At 41.0% G+C, this 22,450-nt stretch overlaps 1 protein-coding gene across 1 annotated transcript in view; it reads left to right on the forward strand.

Moving 5' to 3' along the window:
- Positions 1–22,450, forward strand: part of PKD1L1 (polycystin 1 like 1, transient receptor potential channel interacting) — a 199,575-nt gene that overhangs the window by 24,166 nt on the left and 152,959 nt on the right. The window contains exons 12-19 of the mRNA XM_055124814.1: positions 1,970–2,191; positions 3,603–3,763; positions 6,301–6,549; positions 8,627–8,686; positions 12,104–12,274; positions 15,262–15,339; positions 18,261–18,403; positions 20,963–21,083. Of these exons, the coding sequence (XP_054980789.1) occupies positions 1,970–2,191; positions 3,603–3,763; positions 6,301–6,549; positions 8,627–8,686; positions 12,104–12,274; positions 15,262–15,339; positions 18,261–18,403; positions 20,963–21,083 (1,205 nt within the window). The remainder of the gene's footprint in view (positions 1–1,969; positions 2,192–3,602; positions 3,764–6,300; positions 6,550–8,626; positions 8,687–12,103; positions 12,275–15,261; positions 15,340–18,260; positions 18,404–20,962; positions 21,084–22,450) is intronic.

Raw genomic sequence — 22,450 nt, forward strand, 5'->3', positions numbered from 1 at the left:
TATCATCCTGTGTTTATCCTTCTTCCGACTCACTTTATTTAACATGATGTCTTCCAGCTCCATCCATGTTGTCTCCAATTTTACCATCCCTAACAGCTGTGTAGTATTCCATTGTGTAAATATACCACATCTTCATGATCCACTTATCTGTCATTGGACATCTAGGTTGTATCCAACTGTTAGCTATTATACTGAGTATAATAGCTAAAGCACTCCAATAAATAATGGTGTGCATGTGCTTTTTTAAATAAATTTATTTTTATTAAATAACCATGAGACAGTTACAAAGCTGTTCATGATTTTTAGTCATACAATGTTTCAACACTCATTCCTCAACCACTGTAGCTTTCCTACCATCAATGTGCCCAGTTTCCCTCCCCCAGTCTGCTTCTATGAAAGACATTTTTATTCTCTCTCTATATCTCTCTCTCTCCCTTCTCTTTCTTCCCCCCTTTTGGCAGTTATGGTTTGCAATATAGGTACTGAGAGGTTATCATGTTTGTTTCTTTACCTACTTTCTGCACTCAGTTCTTGTCCAGAGTGATCATTTCCAACCATCATCGTCATAATTGTCCTTCTGGATCCAAATTGCTTTTTCCTCCCAGCACTTGAAGCAACTTCTAATCATGGTCCAATTGGTTCAGTACTCCTACCCTTGTTTCTACTGTCCTTGAGAATTAGTCTGATACTATGGGTTTTTTTTAACTTTTTAATTGAATCACTGTGAGGTAGACTCTTACAAAGCTATTCGCAGTTGGATTTCAGTCATACAGTATTCCAACACCCATAACTCCACCAATGTATATTTCCCAGTACCCGTGTCTCCAGGTTCCCTCCCATCATCCCCACCCCCCATTCCCTGCCTGCCTCTTTGACAGGTGCTTTTCTTCTCTCTCTTCTCTCTCTCTCTCTCTCTCTCTCTCTCTCTCTCTCTCTCTCTCTCTCTCTCTCTCTCTCTGGGCATTGTAGTTTGCAATATTTATACTGAAAGGTTTCAAGAATATCCCTTTACCTACTTTTAACACTAAGTTCTTGTCAAGAATGATCATTCCCAGCCATTTTTGTCATACCGGCTTATTCTCTATCTTACCTCCCCTCAGCCCCAATCTAGGGTTAGATTAGGTTAGATCTAGCCACTGACCAGTTCTCCTAACCCCTATTTTCCCTGGATATTAGTCTTCTACTATATATTTTAATATACCAAAAATGAATGCACTAATTCTATATCTGACCCTCTCCTTCTGACTCATTTTACTTAACAACATACTCTCTATGTCTATGCATTTATAAGCAAATTTCATTACTTCATTTTTTCTGCTGCATAGTATTCCATTGTATAGATGTGCCATAGTTTCTTTATCCATTCATCTGTTCTTGGGCACTTAGGCTGTTTCCAGACTGGCTATGGTGAATCAATTTTGTTTATTTTTCAAAGAGCCTTGATTTAATGAAATTAACTAATGAAATATTGGTATCATTAATCTTTTGGATTATTTTTCGGAAATCCAGCTCATTGATTTCTGCTCTAAGTTTTATTATTTCTTTCCTCCTACCTGGTTTGGACTCCTTTTGTTGTCCTTTTCTAAGATCTTAAGAGAAGACATATTGTATCATCTTCAAATTCTGAGTTTGACTTCTTAATAATAAAGAAATCTGAGATTATTAAGTTTTGCTGTTTGCTCTTTAGAACTTTGAGATTTGACATTCCCAAAGGCCTGCTTGAGTTGGGTGTACAGAAAAAGGCAATGGAATCAGTGGGGCAGGCAAGGAGGTGGGGAGTGCAGGGAGACCCAGAAGCGGGTCTACCTAGAAGTCCAGCGCCAAACCCATCTCACTCCAAGAATAGGGAGGGCCTCTCCTGACACCACACTATGTGCTCCCTTAAGGTATCCCAGAGAAAGCTTCTTGGTGTTTACGCATCACCTGACAGGGATGATCAAACTAAACTTTCTCCTGGGCCACTCTGCAGGTATTACTGGAAATGTACCGTGACTAGCACTCGGGAGCACCCATGTTTCACCGCCTCCTCTCCACACAGCTTGGATACCAGAACTTCTGCCCTGATCTTCACAGCAAACTCTCTTAGTGACAGCTATGATCAGTTTATAGTGTCACTAACAGTGTCCAGTGCTGGCCGGAACTCTTCAGAGACACGTGTGTTTCTGTCTACCCGCTCTGATTCTGCACTCAGGTACCACCTGCCCCTCACCTCCCCACAGTGGTTGTCCTGCGGGACAGGTTCACTGTTTCCATTCCCAGATGTTACTGAAAGTGCCTGCAGGTATCTGCTTTGCACACAGGTTTGGGAGTTCATTAAACAGGGTCCCCACTGATAAAAGGAAGTACACTGGCCAAGAAGGACCAGAGTAACCCTGATTTAGCAGAGTTTACCGAGTAATTCTTATATGTTGGGCTTTCCTAGTGGGAACTCAGTGCATAGTAAGTGCAGACCCCATTCCAGGGTAGCAAGTGCTCTGACATGCGTGCCTCAAGAGCTTGGGGCCTGGAAGAAAGGGCTAAGACGTGATGTTGGCTCTGGGGATGAGGGCCAGTGTTTCTATGGGCTCATTTGAAATGTTGAAAAAATATACTTAATTCTCCTCTCTAAAGATAATGATATTTTTAAACATTATTTCACACAATAATTTGTACTAAAATTATTAATATCTGTAGGGAATTATGTACATCCATGGCAGTAATGTCCCTAAGAACTCTGAGTCAGTGGTCCTCCCCTTGCCCATGTCCACCCCCATTTTTATGTCTTTTCCCTTTTCCTACACCTTCAGCATACACATTTACCATTTATGGAGTGATAAAACACACACACATATACACAAATATGCATACACACATATACACAAATATGCATACATACATATATGTATACGCACACTTAAAAGACATGCATGACATACAGAGACACAGTACTTGGAGAGGCAGGCCCATGAATAGATGGTGACCTTTTGGATTCCTGTGTGCCATGATCTTCAAGGTCTCCTGCCCTGGGCTGAATGTGGAAGCACAGATCTAAGTTATATGTGCAGAGCATGGTACATTGCGGGAACGCAAACCCAAGGGAAGTAAACAGAGGGTTTTGTGTATGAGGCATGACCAAGCATGCAGGCGGAGGAACAGCATCAGAGGAGAAGCAGCATCTTTCCTTGTGAGCACCCAAAGCCAGTGACAATGACAGATGTCCATGCTGGACTGGGCGGGAATTATGCAGGGCACAGGCTGCCACTGTGTCATAGAAACAAGCCCAATGCGAGGAGAGAGAGTAGGACGGCTTCCCCTGCATGACAGAGGCCTGGGCTCGGGACCTGGTTCCTGCTCTCTCAGCTCTGTGACTCAGAAGGATTCCAAGGCCTTTCTAAGTTCAGTGCCTGTCATCATCTAGGACCTAGCCATTGTTGGTGAGGGCATACCGGCTGGAGCTGGGAACGCTGGGCCACAGCACAGGCACTTGGACACTGGCTGTGTCAGTACTATTAAATCACACAGAAGTGGCTCAGCAGAGCATGATATCATGTGTAAGAATAAATGTAGCTAGGGGTGTCTCACATGTCTTCCTGTAAATCCCAAACCTGACTTTCATGTTGTAGATTTGTCCACATCTCCCGAGTTAACTTTAAAGACATCTTTGTTAATTGGAATGAAGAACTTTCTTTTCAAGTTGAGTGTGAAGACTGCAGTGAAATAACAAATCTGTCTTATTCCTGGGATCTCTTTTTAGTCAATGCAACAAAAAAGAATAATATAGAAGGTAAATATTTCCTTTTTTAAATTTTTTAAAAAATTTCATTGAATCACCCTGAGATAGTTACAAGCTTTCATGTTTGGGTTACAATCTCACAATGGTCAAACACTTATTCATTCATCAGTGCACATTCCCCACCACCAATATCCCAGGTATACCCCTTCTTTCCCACCCTCCCCCTGCCTCAATGGCATACAATATCCCCCATACTCTCTCTCTCTACTTTTGAGCATTATGACTTGCAACACAGACACTGAGAGGTCATCGTGTTTGTTCCATTATCTACTTTTGGCATGTATCTCCCATCCCAACTGTTTCTCCAGCCATCATTTTCTTAGTGATCCCTTCTCTTTTCCACTTGCTTTCTCTCCTCTGCTCATGAAGCAGTCTTCCAGCTATGGGGCAATCCCCCTGGCCCTTGTCTCTACTGTCCTTGGGTATCAGCCTCATGTGATGTTATTCTATACTCCATAAATGAGTGCAGTCAGAAGGTAAATACTTCTGTTGCTTTCCTGTATTTAACCACGAATCAAACTGTGCTGTTTGAAATTGCTAACAATTGGGAAGTCTGATTTCTCTGAACCATGTTCTGTTCTACCCCATATTTCCACTTCAGTTTTCTCCTTTATATTCCTTTTATTTGTATCAGTGGTGATAATTGTTGCAGAAAGAACAAGTGAGTATGCTATTTCTTATCTTTGTTGGCTCTAGAAGGCAAGACCAGATTTTTCTAAGCAGTGGTACAGCAATTAGAAGCAATATATCATGTGTTCATTGTTTTATTTTTGTTTTTAGGCCACACTTTGAGGATTTGTTCAGGGATTACTCTAGCTCTGTACTTGGGAATCAATCCTGGCAGGGTTTAAGGACCCGTATGAGGTGTTAGGAATCCAGTCCTGGTCAGCACTGTGCAAGGCAAGCATCCTCTGATTGTACTGGATCTTCACCCTTGTCCTCACTGTTTTAGGACATTTTTCTCTCCAAAATATGTCTGCTCCTTAAAGCCAGTAGGTTTCTAGCCTTTTAAAATCTATTGGCCATCAGCAACCCATGAGCCAATGGTTGGAAACCATAGCATTTGGCAATTTCTCTGTGGGAGCAGACGGGAGGTGGTTCCAGGCCTGCTACATCTAATACCACTGAATGTGATTTTTGGAACTTCCCTGAAATAGTTTACTTAGCTTTGTGTGGATAGTTATGTCACTTTATTAGACTGTTATGAGCCTAAACAAAATTATCTATAAATAACATACAAGGCATTTGTGTTGATTGCACTCTCCACTGGGCTTAAATCTAAAAAAGATTAATTTTCACTAGTAACATTTGTGATAAAAGAGATCGTTTTCAATGCCAAACAGACAATCTTTATTTCTGAGCTGGATTCAGCTGACTTTTACAACAAACATTTGTGTCAAGTCCTCATCTTGTATAAGTTTTTGTTTTCACCTATACAAGAAGGTTATACAAGATTTCCATAAGTGGAGCTCCAAGACCAACTGGTTTGACTGCACAAAGGACATAAAGCCACAGGGGGCATTTGTATTCTTTCCTGAATGAAAGATAGTCCCATATTCTCTAAGTAAATTAAGGTGTTTTTTGTTTGCTTGGGTTTTTTTAGCTTAAAGTATCAGGTCTTAGAAGAATTTGCAGTAAAAATACATCTAGTGTTTAAACTTTGAGCCAATCAAACTGTTGTCTTTAGATTGTGGTGTGTGTCAACATTTATTGTCAAATTATTTGACTCTCATGAAAGGGTAAAGTCGGAATGGGTGTCTGTCTTCACCGAAACTCTCTTCTAGGGTGTTTACTTTATTAAACTGTAGCATTTAATGGACTTAGCACTTTTTTTGTTATTTATCTCTTATTGTAAATTCTTATGCAAGTATTTTAAATTATTATAATAAATACATACTTACTAATAAAAAAGGTTACATATCTAACAGCATAATTATCACAGCCAGATTGATTTATAACCTTTTAAAAGAGCATCACAAAATGGACTTACCCCACATTTTGTGTAAAAAATTTTCATAAATTGTGCAACGATAATGAAGTATAGAATGAACTCTACACTCAACCTGTTTGGCAAATGCATCTGAAAGACTCATGCCAGGGAATCAGAGGTTTAGGCAGGCACTATGATTGTGCAAGTCAGAACCCCATATCTGCTTCGTACTGTGCAGAGCTTGCCACCTTAGATTCTTCCCCATAAGTTTGAAAATTTATCATATTTGTTTTAAACAAATCATGCTTATGTAATTTAGAAGACCTTTTTGGTGAGGGGAAAGGTTAGGCCACACCTGGCAGTGCTCATGGCTGACTCCTGACTCTGTACTCAGGGGTCACTCCAGGCAGGGCTCAGGGGGGCAGGCCATATGGTGTGCCGAGGATTGAACTGGGTCAGCCATGTGGAAGGCAACTGCCCTACCCTCTCTGCATTCTCTCTAGCCCCAATCAGCATATCTTTTTAAAAATGTATTTTATTTCAATTTTTTATTTTAATATTTGTTTAATGTTAAATTTAATGTCAAATCTTTTTGAAGTTCCCTTTTGTAGAACAGTGGGACTGCTGGAATCTTTGAGATTTGGGACTGTTCCCAAGATATTAGAGCTAAATTCACTCTCTGTGGAGCAAAAGAGAGCCGATCTCTCTGAAAGGACCATGCCATACTCGTGGGAGCTGTTGAAGACCCTTGGCAAGGCTACTTCCATGGACCCAGAGAGCCTCTCCATGGAACCTCCTGGCAGCACACATCAGACATCTGCATCTAGCAGCACTGCAGCACCAAATGGTACCTCTTGGAACAAGGGACCTCTGTCATCTCAGCCCTCCTCCCGAGAGAGCCCTTCCCTTCACCTGCCTGGTAAATGACCCCTGTTACTTGGAAGGAACAAATCTGATAGTACAAGTCTAGAATCATATCTGTACCTTCCATTTGCTATATATTTGTCTCCGAGTCTCTTTCCTTTTCTTTAAACTAAGTCTCGTAGCATCTTTGTTTTAATAAATTTTCTATGCGCTTCAACATTCTCATCCTTTTCCCCTTCCCTAAAATAATTGTTTGTGGGATGTTGAGTTAATGCAGAGGATAAGGATCTTTCTTTTGTATAGCAAATCCTGTTTTTATTTTATTTTATTTTCAAAGTGTTGTTCACAGTAATTGATTACATTCAATGTTTTAACACCAATTCTACCACCATTACACCTTCCCACCATTATTTCAAGTTTTCCCACCACCACCCAAGTCTGCCTCAAAGGCACTGTAACACTGTCATCTCGATGTTCATCGATTTATTTGAGTGGGCACCAGTAACATCTCCACTGTGAGACTTGTTACTGTGTTTACCATATCAAATACCCCACGGGTAGCATGCCAGGCTCTGCCATGCGGGTGGGATGCTTTCGGTAGCTTACCAGACTCTCCAAGAGGGACAGAGGAATCAAATCCGGGTCGGCCACCTGCAAGACAAACGCCCTGCACATTGTGTTATGATAAATAAATTATTTAGCATCTCCCTGATAAATAATTTAACATCGTCTCTGTTGAGAGCCATAATGCCCAAAAGTAGAGAGAGAGTATGGGGAATACTGTCTGCCATGCAGGCAGGGGGAGGGTGGGAAAGAGGGGTATACCCGGGATATTGTTGGTGGGGAATGTGCACTGGTGGAAGGATGGGTGTTTGATCATTGTGTGATTGTAACCCAAACATGAAAGCTTGTAACTATCTCACAGTGATTTAATAAAATTTTTAAAAAAATATTTAGCATCTGCCCCAAAGGCAGATGCTAAATAATTTATTTTGCATTGCTTATTATGACTAATTGGCTAAAATTGATCAAAAAACTTTTTCTTAGAGGAAAGTTTGTGAAAATTGTTGCATCTCATCTTGGAGCTATTAAGCCCCTATATTAGAGATCATTAACATGTTGTTAGAGTTTGAGTCTCGTGTGCTTATATATATACATATGTATATATACATGTACATGTATATATATACATGTATATAAATACATATACATGTATATATTTTTATCAAGATTGGTTGTCTTCTGCCTTACACCCCATCAAATGTGGTGTGCCACTTACTCTTGGTATATCAGTTAGAGCCTGGTTTTATCCCTGGCACAGTGCTCTCTCCTGAGCACGGAGGCAGAAATAAGCACTGAACGAGGCTGAGTGTGGTCCCAAAACAAACAAAAACATTATTTTACCTTATCATTTTTTAAAACTCATTAGGTTCCACTTAAACTATTTTTGTGCTAAAATTTGGGAACAAATCTAATTGTCAGTGAAAAGTAATAGTCCAGGATCTGCCATGGTTCATGACACTGTTCAGTGTGACCAGTCACATTCGGGCCTTCTCTAAGTCTCTGCCCTGTTCACACTGACAAGCTTTGCTACTCCCACATTAGCTGACCGGAGGAAACCTTTAAGGATTCCTCAGATTTCAAAACGACATGGAGAAAGGAAAGTGGCATTTGCACACAGGATGTCTTGTGTCCGTGTATCTTTTTCTAAGTGAATTAGTCTCTTTTTCTAAGTGAATTAGTACAAGTGTTCTTTGAAATAACATGAAAGCATGCCCTTGGGCTTTGTTCAATTATACTAGCTGGATTGTCATTGGGAATCCACATACCTAATTGGAATTCCTGATCCTCCATGATTGAAGTAATGACACCTGCCTCTCTATACTGTCACAGCAATGAAGTGCAATATTGTCCTTGAGGAGACTTTGAAGTTCACTAATATGTGGATTCTAGAAATAGAAAAAAGAAAATATTTGTTAAACATTGGGATAGTCAACATTAATTTCAAAGGAGTCTTTGGTTTTCAACAATAACAAAAAAGTTTCTCTTCTTTCATATAGATTCTGAAGCCTTTTACAGTGATATTCAAGAAGCAGTTCCATCCGAAAGAAGACAACCAGGTGACTATGAGTCTATGAGTCCCTCTTTCTTGAGACCCCTATGTCCCCATCTCTTCAATATATCTACACTCTGTTATTTGAGGAGATAGTAACAGTATTGTGAATGCCTTTGCTTTCATGGAGTCACTGCATATGCACCACCAGAAGACCCAAGACCCTTCACCACTGATCTTGTGCTACTTCTAGGAACAGCCACACTTGTAAAACACACAACTTATTTACCTTCAAGAATCAAAAGGAAGAGATTAAATTCCCTTTTTTGATATCATAAGACCCAAAATTCGATTTCTCATTTACCTGTTTGTGTCCTTTTATTGTCTTATACTTCTGTAACCCAAGAGTAGCCCCAGATTCAAGTAGGCATGTTCTCGCTTCTGTACCTCATGTACTCATTAACCAAAAGTACTTCTCTGAGCATTCTACCCACATTTTTATTGGGGTAAGCCTCTTCTCCCTCCCTTCTTTACTTTCAAGAATCAAAAGGAAGAGATTAAACTCCCTTTTTTGGCATCAATTTATCTCTGCCTAAAAGTTTTATTCCTCCTTGTAGCATATGCATTTATTCCTATTGTTTTATGTGGATGGGATGTCATGTATATTGCCTCCTGCGTTTTCTCATGCTACTATGAGATCTTCAAAGAAAGCATCCACGTTTATGTTCCCAGAACTGTCAGCACTTGGTCTACTAGCACCCAATTAAGGGGCTATCAAGTTAATCAATGGTTATCGCTGAATGATATTTTTATAGAATAATATATAGATAAATAAGTGCTCACTGAACAATTATATGAATTATCAATGATATTTGTAGATAATGAACAGATAGATAAATTTATATTCATTTATTGAATTATTAAATGGATTATTGATGATTTTTACAGTTTAATTGCGGAAGTGTATCTTCTGATAGTCTTCTACAATGACCTCTAGCTTCACGGTTTCTTCAAGACTCTCCCTTTTAATGAACCCATACCTGTTTTAGGTCTTATTTTTGTATTCACATGTGCTTAATAAATAATATTAAATTAAGGGAAAGCATTTTATTTATGAAATTATACTTCTTGAGAGTTGTATTTCATTCTAATTCCTCGACATTGGCTGCTTGATCACTGTATTTTATTTCAATAATGTTTATTTTTAATTTAGGCACTGTGGTTTGTAGTAGTGTTAATATTACAATTTTAGGAATATTATGTTGCTATCCCATACCTGCCACTGGAGTACCAGATAATCCCTCTCATTCTTTGTGCCCCACTTAGCATACTCAGGGTGTGTCATTGCTGACCATGTGTATCCCAGTATCACTTTTCTTTATACTTCATATAAGAGTAAGATTACTTAGTATTTGTCCTCTATTCTTTGCTAAGTATCACAGCATCCAGTTCTATCCAAATTTCAGCAAATTGTAAGATTCCTTATTTTCTCGTAGCCCTGCAGTGTTCCATTTTGCATATAGAGTACAGCTTCTTTAGCTTCATATTTGTTCTGGGATACTTTGTTGTTTACAGATCTCAGCTATTGTGAGTAGTGCTGCAATGAACATAGGAGTGAAAAATACCTTTTCAAATGATTGTTTTTGTGGCTTTTGTTTCAATATTCTTTCATTTAAATCACAGATTAGTTTTCTCTAAGCAGAGTCCAACCATTTTGACTGTGCAGGCAATTTAAATTTTCTCTCTGTATCCATCCTTTTTGAATATATCCTTGTTGATTGCACAACAGAAAGCTTTTAGAATTTCAAACCAGTGTCACCCCTGACTATTCCTTGGCTCCCTACCACATTTGGGGTGATAAGAAATGAATGGCCCCTGAGTATTTCTTCTATTTATTTTATACCCTTCCGCTCATCATTTATTATAAACTTACATATCATTTTCAAAGTAATTTTTCAAAAAGCTCATTCAAGTCTCTGTTCTGAGATTCTTCCACAGGGCCTTCCTCTACCCAACCCTCCTCTCATATTTCCCTGCCCACCATGCCTCTCTGTCTTTCCTTCTGTCTGTCCTTCCCTCAGCTCCACTCCTCCCCCTCACCTGCTCTCTCCTCCCATCTACTCTCTTCTCTCCTACCCTCAACTCTTGTCCTCTGCCTCTACAGCCCTACCCCACCTATCCTTCCCTCCTCTATCCTCTCATCCCTCCTTTCTTCTGTGCTCTCCCTCCACTTTCTCCCCCCATTCTTCCAATTCCTCCACCTTGTCTCTCCTTCTCAAACACCCTCCCATTCTCTTCTCTCTCCCATCTTTTTCTCTCCCCCCTCTTATTCCCCCTCTTCACACCCCCTTCCCAAGCCCTCCCTTTTTCTCCACTCCAGTCTCTTATCTTTCTCCTCCCATTCCCCTCCCGTGCCCTCCCCTCCACTCTTCTTTCCCCTTGCATCTCATCTCCTCTCACCAGCCCTTTTTTTTTCTTTTTGGATCACACCTGGAGAGGCACAGAGGTTACTCCTGGCTCTGCACTCAGGAATTATCCCTGGCGGTGCTCAGGGGACCATATGGGATGCTGGGAATCGAACCCGGGTCGGCTGCGTGCAAGGCAAACGCCCTACCCGCTGTGCTATTGCTCCAGCCCCGACCAGCCCTTTCTTTATATGCCTTGCCTTTCCTCTCCTCTCTTCTCCAAGTCCTTGTTTATTTTTATTTTTTTTTAGGATGATTGCCATTACCTGGCCTTATGGCATTAATGTTAGTATTTTCTTGTTTCTTTTGCTGAATCACTCACCACAGAATTCCTAGTATCAAAGACAGAGTTACTCTGATGTCTTCTGTATCTCTAGACTATTTCTAGGTTAGTACCTGACTTAATAAACCAGAATAAATATTTGGCAAAAGGGAGGAAAATGCATTTGTACCACTAATCAGGTCCAAATACTATTTATTTTTTGCTTTTTGGGTCACACCTGGCGATGCACAGGGGTTACTCCTGGCTCTGCACTCAGGAATTACCCCTGGTGGTGCTCAAGGGACCATATGGGATGCTGGAAATCGAACCTGGGTCAGCCACATGCAGAGCAAACGCCCTCCCCGCTGTGCTATTGCTCCAGCCTCCCGACCAAAGATGATTTCTTGAGTGTATAATAAAATAGTATTAGCTACTATTTTAGATGTATAGTATCTAGCAATAGTAGTTACTAATAGTATAAGTTGACAATATTAGCTTTAAATTAATGTTTTATTTAAAAAGATTGCTATGGACCATATAAACAGTACAGGAGGTAAAACACTTGCCTTACATGCAGCAAACCTGGGTTCAGTCCGTGGCTCCCCATGCGTCCCCCAAGCACTGCTAGGAGTGATCCCTGAGCACACAGCCAGGGTTTGGCCCTGGGCATGGACCCCCAAATCTAAATGAATAAATAAATAAATAATTGTTATTTAGCTCTTTGTCTGCCATCCATTGACTTGACTTTTTTTCTTAGGAATCAGCCTTCCTGAAACGAGACCGAGTGTGACTGCTGTTGAAGGTCACAGTGGTGGGGATAACTTGCTGGGTCCCATCCCCACTCCTAGTCATACGAAGTCCACACTCCTGGTGGACTGGCCCAAGTTCCTGCTCAGCCGAACCGTTTTCCATGACTACACATCCTCTGGTATGCACTCCTCTTTGCATCCTGGAACTGCAGCTGTCTCAGAAGGCTTTTTATTTCAAAGCCCTTCACTTGTTTCATAACTTTCACTTTTATTACTAACATAGTTGGAATAATCCTGCCATTTCTGCTTGTATTCGTGTCTTTGTTGCTGCTGTCTGAGGCTGTAGTCATCAATGGAAGAATCAGCCTCTGTAACCTGCCAAAAGCCTTTAGACCATTGTTTTTAAACTATGAGCAAAAATATATTAAAGCTTCTATGTGTCAGTCCCTGGAAGGTTGCCCAGGTACCTATGGGTATGTCTCCTAGTGTTGTCACAGTGTGGACTGGCTATTCGAGGAGTTCAGCACCATAGAGTTGGGTTATAGAAGCTCACGATAATTTTCTCAATTTATTGGATCTTAGCCCTTTGTGATAACACGTTTGGTAACATTGGCCCATAGTCCTGAGTTACACACTCTTTGTATTGGGGCCATTCCAGGAAATGTTCAGGGGTTACTTCTGACTCTGTACCAAGAGGTACTCCTGGCGGGCTTTGGGGAACTATATGGGATACTGATCAACAAACCTGGGTCATCTGTGTGCAAGGCAAGAAACCTACCTACTGCACTAGCTCTCGGGCCTCACACTTATCTCTGATTTCTTATGCACTGTTTTCTGAAAATTTCCAGGAATAGTTTTAAAATTATGACTTCAGAAGCTAGAGATATAGTACAGGAGTGCAAGCAATTGCCTTATATATTACCAACCGAAATTTGATCCCTAGCACCACCTGAACACCACTAGGAGAATGCCTAAGTACAGAGGCAAAAGTAAGCCCTGAGCCCTGCCATGTGTGTCCCCCAAACCAAAATTAAAATAAACTTAAAAGATTAATGACATTCAAATTATCCCTTTTCACATCATCAGATTTGCATTGAGATATCTTTCTTTTCAGAGTATTTAGTTCAGGGTTAGTTAAGTAAGTACTACAATAATCAGTGGTTACTATCATAACCAATTTAAGAAACTACTCATGGTTCATACGGTGAAAAGACTTAAAATTACTTTAAATGCGTCGGTTAGGGCTGGAGTGATAGCACAGCAGGTAGGGCATTTGCCTTGCACGCGGTCAACCCAGCTTCTATTCCCAGCATCCCATATGCTCCCCTGAGCACTGCCAGGGGTGGTTCCTGAGTGCAGAGGCAGGAGTGACCCTTGTGCATTGCCAGGTGTGACCCAAAAAGGCAAAAAAAATGCATTGGTTAGATTCACTGTATCACTGTCATCCTGTTGTTTGTTCGATTTATTCAAGTGGGCACCAGTAACGACTCTATTCCTCCCAGCCCTGATAATTTAGTAGCCTCTCCTTACTCGTTTTTCCCAATGGTTGGAGGCTCTTTCAGGGTCAGAGAATGAGACCTATCGTTACTGTTTTGGGCATATTGAATACGCCACGGGTAGCTTGCCAGGCTCTGCCATGTGAACAAGATACTCTCGGTAGCTTGCCGGGCTCTCCAAGATGGATATGTATGTATGTATGTATGTGTATATATATATACACACATATATACACATATATATGTATCAAACTCTATGATTTGTTGCCTACTATCTGAACTCCATCAAATATGGTGTGGTAATTATGGAAAATGGGTAGGAAGTGTCTTACAATGTGTCAGGAAAGTGGCTTGGAGCGTGGCAGCAGTTGGGTAGTGGAGGTCGGCTGGCGGGGATGGGTCCCTTTCGGAGAGAGGTTTCCCGACTGAAAATGGCCTAGCACGGAGTCCGTTGGCATGGCTATGGGAGCCTCATTTTATACTCCGGTCTGGGAGGAACAGCCTTGGTTAGATTAGTCACAGACTAATTAAGTTTAGTGGTACTCTGATTGCATTGAAGTGTCATTCCCTAGCTGGGCTCACTGCCCAGTGCTTGAGATTTTTCTGTTGTCGGGAGAGAGTTAGAGATAGGTTCTGAGGTTATAAAGAAGACCAGTATTGAACAAAGTAATAACATTTCTAGGTAGGTGTGAGTTTTCCACAATTAAGCCAATCAGATTTGCACCTTCGACCTCTGTCAGTCACAGAGAATGAAACAAACACACAAGGACTGTCTAAGGTTTCCTGGGCAGCTGAAGTGGGTCAAAAAGGAGAGTGGGCAGATCTGAAGCAACAGGGGCCAGGCCAGGGGATTCCGGTACAAAGGTGGTGTTGAGGAATGAGAGGAATGATATTTTAGAGCCAAATATCTGAACCACATTGTCAATGGTACTGAAATCAAGAGACCTGCACTTTCACAACTGACTTTTCTGACCTAGAAGAGTGCCTGTTGGGGCTAGAGCAATAGCACAGCGGGTAGGACATTTGCCTTGCACTCGGCTGACCTGGGTTCGATTCCCAGCGTCCCATATGGTCCCCTGGGCATCGCCAGGAGTAATTCCTGAGTGCAAAGCCAGGAGGTAACCCCTGTGCATTGCCAGGTGTGACCCAAAAAGCAAAAGAAAAAAAAGAAAGAAAGAAAGAAGAAAGAAAGAAAGAAAGAAAGAAAGAAAGAAAGAAAGAAAGAAAGAAAGAAAGAAAGAAAGAAAGAAAGAAAGAAAGAAAGAAAGAAAGAAAGAAAGAAAGAAAGAAAAGTGCCTGTCAAGAGGGCAAGCTCTATGTGTGGGGGAGGGGAGGCGGGGGAGAGGGTAAGAGGGGGGCTGTATGGGAGGGAACCTGGGAACATTGATGGAGGTAGGTTGACACTGGTAGTGGGATCAGTGCTGCAATATTGTGTGTTTGAAACTCAAATATGAATAACTTTGTAAATCACAGTGCTTTAATGAACTTGTTTGAGAGAGGGAGGGAGAGAGAGAGAAAGAAAGGGAGGGAGGGAGGAAGGGAGAGAGAGGGGACAGAGAGACTGTTTAACCAGGTTTAACCAGTATCTGTTTCATCTTTATTTCTGAAGTGAAGGTAAACTCTGTAGGGAGTCCACTGACCATTATTCCCATGTGGTCTCTCCTATATAGGACTCATGGAACAAGCTGTGACAATAAAGCCATACTCACTGAGTCCTGGAGAGACATACGTCCTACAAGCCTCTGTGGGTATGTTGTGCTGTTATGTGGGTCTGTTGCAGGGTGTAGTAAGGGGTTAGTTATATTCATACACACACCCAGAAATTATATGTACTTCTGACTTTCCCTAGATTTTTTTCTAGGGCAGCTTCACTATCCTCACCTTCTTTACTGTCGTGTCACAATATTACTAGAGAATCAGCAAAAAAGATACCAATGTGTTCCTGTAAATTTACTTTCTTAAAGGGGTCAAGAGGCTGTTTAATACAAAACAGTGTTTTTTTAGTTAAATGCTTTTTATTTGTCTTAATAACTGATAAGTTTATTCCTGACATGAAATTGGGTGATAATTTTTTCATATATTTAAAATCCAAGAAGATGTTTTTACTCTTATTTCTAGTCACTTTTCATTTGAATGCACAGCACATTATTCATTTTCTCCCCTTCATGTTCCTTCTAGCATTTCCATGACTCAGTCTGAAATCTTCCCTTTGGGTAACTTTTAGTTACTTTGCCCCTTTCTGGATATTTTCACTTACTTATAACAAGCAGAAAGATATAAAACTCATTACCCACTAATGAATTTGGTTCAGTGACTACAGTTTTCAGTAAATTAAAGGTCCATTGTGAATTTCCAGTTCTGCATTCTTTTTGGTTCTCAATTATCCAAAATAAAAACACAAGTCAACATTGTCTTGCTGTGGGATTTAGCAAGAAGAGTTTTGATTATCTTTATTGTATCCATAACTGAATTTAATAGCAGAACATTCACATTACAGTTATGAACTTTTAAAAAGGTTTTGGAGATTGTACAGTCCTTGTTTTGTTTCTTTATAGTCTACAAATGAGTGAAATAATCTGGTGTTTTTCTTTTTCTTTCTGACTCACTTCATTTAACATGACTCTATAATTCCATACAAGTTGTAGCAAATCTTGCAGAAAGCTGCAAGATTTTCTCTTTCTCATTGCTGAGTAGTTTTCTATTATCACAATTGCTTTATCCATTCATCTGGACACGGGGTCTTTCCAGATCTTGGGTAGGGTAAACAATGCTGCAATAAACATGTCTTTTTTATGAGCATTTTTGTAGTGTTGGTGCATATACCCAAGAGTAGAATTATCGGGTCAATTGGAAGCTATCTTTATTTTCTTGTTTTTTTTATAATTTATTTATTTTTTAATTGGTGAGTCACAGTGAGGGTACAGTTACAGATTCACACATTTTTGTGCTTGTTTTTCCCTCATGCAATGTTTGAGGGCTCATCCCTCCACTAGTGTCCATTCTCCACCACTTATGAACCCAGTATCCCCCCAACCCCGCTCCGCCTCTGTGGCAGAGGATTCCAATTTGTTCTCTCTCTCTCCTTTTGGGTGTTGTGGTTTGCAATAGGGGTATTGAGTGGCCATATGTTCAGTCTTTAGTCTACTTAGGCTAAGTCTGAACAAAGCAGCAATAATAAGTTCCCTTTTTGTAATCTCCGTGAGACCACTTATTATTTCCAGGCATGGACCACATTTACATAGGCAAGGTGATTCCTCAATGTCACTTTGATTTGCTTTTCCCTGCTGATCAGTGAGGACCTACATTTTTTCATATCCCTATTTTTCAGGCATATGAACAATGGATTTTCCAGAGGGGAAAAAAAGCCTAACATTTTGATTCTTACTATTTTTGTCTACATCGTTGTAAATATCCTCCTGTCCTTCCCATGATTCAATTAGAAACTAAACATTTAGTCTCAGTTTTAGGCATAAAACATAAAATAAAACCTTAAAGGGTTAGAAAAAGACACATTAGTCTTGACACACACACATACATATGGGGAAATAAAAGATATGTCAGTCTAATGCAACTATCTCCAATGAGTTTTCTGAACATATATTATTATGATATAATGCATTTAATAAAAAGAAACTGAAAATTTAACAGTACTATGAATTCATTAAAAAATACCTATGTGTGTTTATAAGTGAGGTTTTTTTTTTAATTTATTTATTAGTGAGTCACAGTGAGGGTACAGTTACAGATTTATACATTTTTGTGTTCATGTTTCCCTCATACAAAGTTCGAGAACTCATCCCTTCACCAGTGCCCATTCTCCACGACAAATAAACCCAGCATCCCTCCCACCCCCCAAATCCCATATCCCCCCACCCACCCACACATCCCACCCCACCCCACCCCACCCCACCCCCGCCACTGTGGCAGGGTATTCCCTTTTGTTCTCCCTCTCATTAGGTGTTGTGGTTTGCAATAAAGGTGTTGAGTGGCCATTGTGTTCAGTCTCTAGTCTACATTCAGCATGCTTCACCCTTCTCCCTCGTGGCCTCCAACCACATTTTACTTGGTGTTTCCTTCTCTCTCTGAGCTGCCTTTTTCCCAGAATATGAGGCCAGCTTCCAAGCCATGGAGTCAACCTCCTGGTACTTATTTCTACTATTCTTGGGTGTTAGTCTCCTACTCTGTTATTCTATATTCCACAGATGAGTGCAATCTTTCTATAAGTGAGGTTTTAAGATAACATTGGCTTAAAGAAGTAGTTTGGTTTGCTGGAGTGCTATATTCTATAAGGTCTTCTGCTCTACACCTTGACTTCTGTTGCATAGTTGTTATCTGCTTTCTATGGTATTCAGGGGTCCTAAATTGTACTTCCTGAGTAGTGATCACCTTGTAAATATGTTTCAATGTACTGTACAGAATTGCTGTACATAGTTGGTTCACATCCAGTGAACATCCGAATCCCCTGGGAGGCATGATTTGTAGTCTCGTGTTAACACTGACCTCAAAGGTTTGGATGAGGATCCCAAATCTGAATTTCTTACATGATCCCAAGAAATAGTCATGCTTCTAAGTTAAGAACTCACAGGTTTGTATTGTAAAAGCATTCCTGCACTTCTAGACTTTTTTCTATTACACATTCAATCTTCTTTTTTTCTTTTCTTCTTTTTAGTTTCAAAGCACCATCTGCTGGGGAAGGCTCAGCTATATCTGGCAGTTAACCAAGCTCCAAAGGATGTGTCCTGCCAGGTGCTACCCTTCCAGGGCCTAGAGGCACAGACCATCTTTAGTATCTTCTGCATGTCAGGAAAACCGGTATGCATGGCAGTCCCACGTCTGTCCAGGGAATAAGGCAGCCTCATCTAAAAAGCTGTGATCAGTTTTAGGGTAAAAATTCAGTGGGGAATTGGGCATGATGTTTCATGTTGTGAAGTTGCTTGAGCATGAAGAGAGCATCCTCCCGTCACAACCCCAAATGAGTAAGGATAAATGAGCACAGTTCGAAAGAAGCATGTTCTCACAGAACGGAAAACAGGCAGCAGTTATGGAGCAGGCCTGATAGTATGTCCACAGCACAGGTAACTGTGGGACTAGTAGCTAGCATCTGCCATTCCTGCATATCAGGGAGAAATGTTCAGTTAGTGCTGGGGCAGTGTTGGCGGACTGGGCAACGCTGATAAGACCTGCTTACTTCTCTAAGTTTCTTTCTCTGGCTTTGCATGAAGTTAATTGGGATGATTTTACACATCACAGTCTCTCTGAGGTTTAAATGAGTGGATACATTTTCCTCCTGGGACCAGGTGGTGGACACTGCACTATTGCAATCCGGGGTGCTGACTAGTCACTATGGCTTCCCTGGTCTAACCATTCTGCCTCTTTTCTGAGAGTCCACCCACATTCTCAGGGGACCCAGATTCTGAAATACACAGCTACAAAGCTGTTCATGATCGGGTTTCAGTTATACAATGTTCCAATACCCATCCCTCCACCAGTGTACATTTCCCACCACCAATGACCTCAGTGTCCCTTCTGCCACTCTCCACCTCCTTTGTCTCTCTCTCCCTGTCTCTGTCTGTCTCTCTGTCTCTCTCTCACTCTTTCTCTATCTCTGTCTCTCTCTCTTCCCCCACTCCCAGTTTGGGCATTATGGTTTGCAATACAGACACTGAGAGATTATCGTGTTAGTTCCTTTACCTACTTTCAGTACACGGTTCTTATGTAGAGTGATCATTGTCATGGTGGTTCCTTCTCTACCCTAGCTGGCTTCACCTCTAGCACTATAAGTAGGCTTCCAACCATGGACCAATGTGTCTACTGTCTTCCTCCTGGCCCTTGTGTCTACTGTCCTTGGGAATTAGTCTCATTCTATGATTTTTTATATACCACAGATGAGTACAATCATTCTATATCTGTCCCTCTCCTTCTGACTCATTTCACTCAGCATGATACTCTCCATGTCCATGAATAAGCGAATTTTATGACTTCATTTTCCCTAACAGCTGTGCAGTATCCCCTTGTATAGATGTGCTATAGTTTGTTTATCCAGTTGTCTGTTCTCGAGCACTGGGATTGTTTTCAGATTCTGGCCATTGTGCTGCAATGAACATAGAAGCACAGATGGCATTTCTGCTATATTTTTTTCACCCCTGGTGTATATTCCCCGATGTGATATTGCTGAGTCATACGGAAGCTCAATGTTTAGTTTTTTGAGGAATGTCCATATTGTTTTCCAAAAGGCTAAAGCAGTTGGCATTCTCCCCTGTCATTCTGGCTAGTTGGGTCCATGCACCCTGCTGGGGAGCCAGCCATGGCGGTCCACCCAACCCCACCTGTTGTGCACCAGATGGGAGGGTGAGTTTGCAGAGCCGTATGTAAAGACAAGACAGACAATGACAAGACATGGCTCCAGAAACCTCTTCAGGGAGAAGACTCTCTTTATTGCAATCAGGCTTAGGTTTATAGACCTTAAGAGAAAAGGGAGAACAATCGCTAGATTGTTCGAGGGGGGAGGGCATATTTCCTGCAGAAGCCCACAAGCAGTTGAACAGGGTGTTCTGGTTCTCCACGCTCCCAGCTGGCTGGCAACTAGCTTGCTCAATTGTCCCTGACATTTTGTTTTAGACACAGTGACTGGACATTGCATCTGACTGTCTAAGGAGGGAGGGGGAGTCACTGGCGAGATGCCAAGGGGGCGCTGCTGAGAGAGGGGCCTCCTACCACTCATCCACTTTGGCCAAGACTAGGGGGGCTCACCCTTGACCACAGCTGTTCCCCTAATCATTCCCTGTAGCGCCCCATACCCACCAATAATGAAAGAGAGTCTCTTTCTCCCCACATCAGCAGCAATACTGGTTGTTCTTGTTCTTCTAGATGTGTGCTAGTATCTGTGGTGGATATTTTGATTTGCATCTTCCTGATGACTAGTGATGTAGAACATTTTTTTCACATGTTCTTTGGCCATCTGTATTTCTCCTTTGAGGAAATACTCACCTAAAGTACCTGAGACAATCATTCCTCTCATGCCTCTTCTCTTTGTGTGCACCTTGAGTGAAGTAAAACTGCATACAGTTCATCTCAAGGATCCTAGATGTCAGCATTCTGTGACCAGTAAGAGGATGCATGACCTACTAGCCTGAGTTACAGACGAGCCCTTCTATGGAGCCCAGAGTGAAAGAGTATACAGAGAAAGGAGGTAGTGAGGGGGAAGATCACTACCTGTCTGTGCTCTCCGGACACTGAGATATTCTCTGCCCCATTACTGTCTGAAAAATGTTCAAGCAGAAGAAAGGATGCAGGCATATATGTATTTACTGGGGAAATGATTCTGTTTGTTAATCTATGCTTTTATTTTGCTTTTTGGGGAATAAACTGCAGGATTTTTATTATGAATTTAGCTATCAAATAGGAAATACTTCCAAGCACACCATGTATCATGGCAGAGATGCCCAGTATTATTTTGCTTTGCCTGCCGGAGATCCCACAAACAATTATAAAGGTAAGTTACTGTGCACTTTTGGGATATTTTCTGTCCTTTTCTGAATGTTTTACTGGTTTCCTAAAAATAGAAAATATAATCTTATTATTTATCTTCATAAGTTTAATGATTTTTAGTTTAGGTTGATGAGCTAGTTTCTATGTAAAAATAACATTAGTGATATTATGATGTTGAAGTGATGAAATTGTGGTTTCATCAATTTTAAATCTTTTTATAAATTAAGATAATTCTGAGTTCAATATCTAGATAGGGTAAACATGAGCAACAACAATAAATACAACTTGAGGGATATTTTATTATGTTAGATCTCTCCTTTCTTACCTCCTCCTTTTGGGGGTCATACCTGTAAGTACTTGGGAGCAATGTGCAGCTTCATGCTGGAATTCCTCCATGCAAACCATGAGCCCCAGTCAGTTGAGCTATCACTCCAGTCTCCTCTCTTGTCTGAAGGTTAGACAGTTCTGACCCAATGTGCCACATTAGCGGACTTCCTGACCTGTTTCTTTTCACATCTTCTTCTTTGAATCAAAGGGCCAGTATAATCTGTAGTGGAATCACTGGGTACTTATAAAAATTGCATCTTTTTTTCTCGGTTAAACTTGAGGTCCATCTAATACACATTGGTTCGGAATACTGTGAGAATGCAGATCCCTAAATTTTCTTGTATTTGATTATAAGATGTCTTGTGTCCAAAAGCCACAACTTGGAAAGCTTTGACCTTCCAAATTAAGTATCAGACCCATGTATGTGGCTCAGTGAATCAGCAGAGAATCTATTTGCCTAGCACACCTGAAGTCATGAGTTTGATCCCTGGCACTTCCTGATGCTGCTTATTGTGATCTCCATATTGCAGTGCTACCATTGGCTCCAGAGTGTAAGCCGTGGCATACAATGTGTGGGGCATTAACAGTCACAGTTGTCTGACCTTCTGTGGCCTCAGTCACTTCACGAACAATGAAGAGAAGGGAAGGGGAAGGAAATAAACTAAAAATTATTTCCTCACACCTCAGCCTGTGTTTCAGCAATGCTTTCATGAAAATAAAGACCACATGTACACTCTCGTGGCTCTCTTCAGCATGGTTTGCGGCTTTTACCATCGTCACTCCCTGCAGTTCGCACCAAAAATCCAGGCCCATGACACTGGAAGATGTTCCTAAGTGCCCCCCAAACCATTTACAGCCACATTTAACACAAACTAACCCTTAGTAACACTTTCTTTTCTTTTTCTCTAGACCCATCTTCCACTTAGATGTGTGTTAAAATATCACCCCACTCCTTAGACTCTCCACAGAGTTTGTGTTTCACATTTTAGGCTTCCATTGTCCCATAACTTACCTGTTTTAGTTCTCACTGCCTTTTTTGATTGG

Source organism: Sorex araneus, chromosome 2 (genome assembly GCF_027595985.1).
Source record: "Sorex araneus isolate mSorAra2 chromosome 2, mSorAra2.pri, whole genome shotgun sequence".
In the NCBI taxonomy this organism is placed as follows: Eukaryota; Metazoa; Chordata; class Mammalia; order Eulipotyphla; family Soricidae; genus Sorex; species Sorex araneus.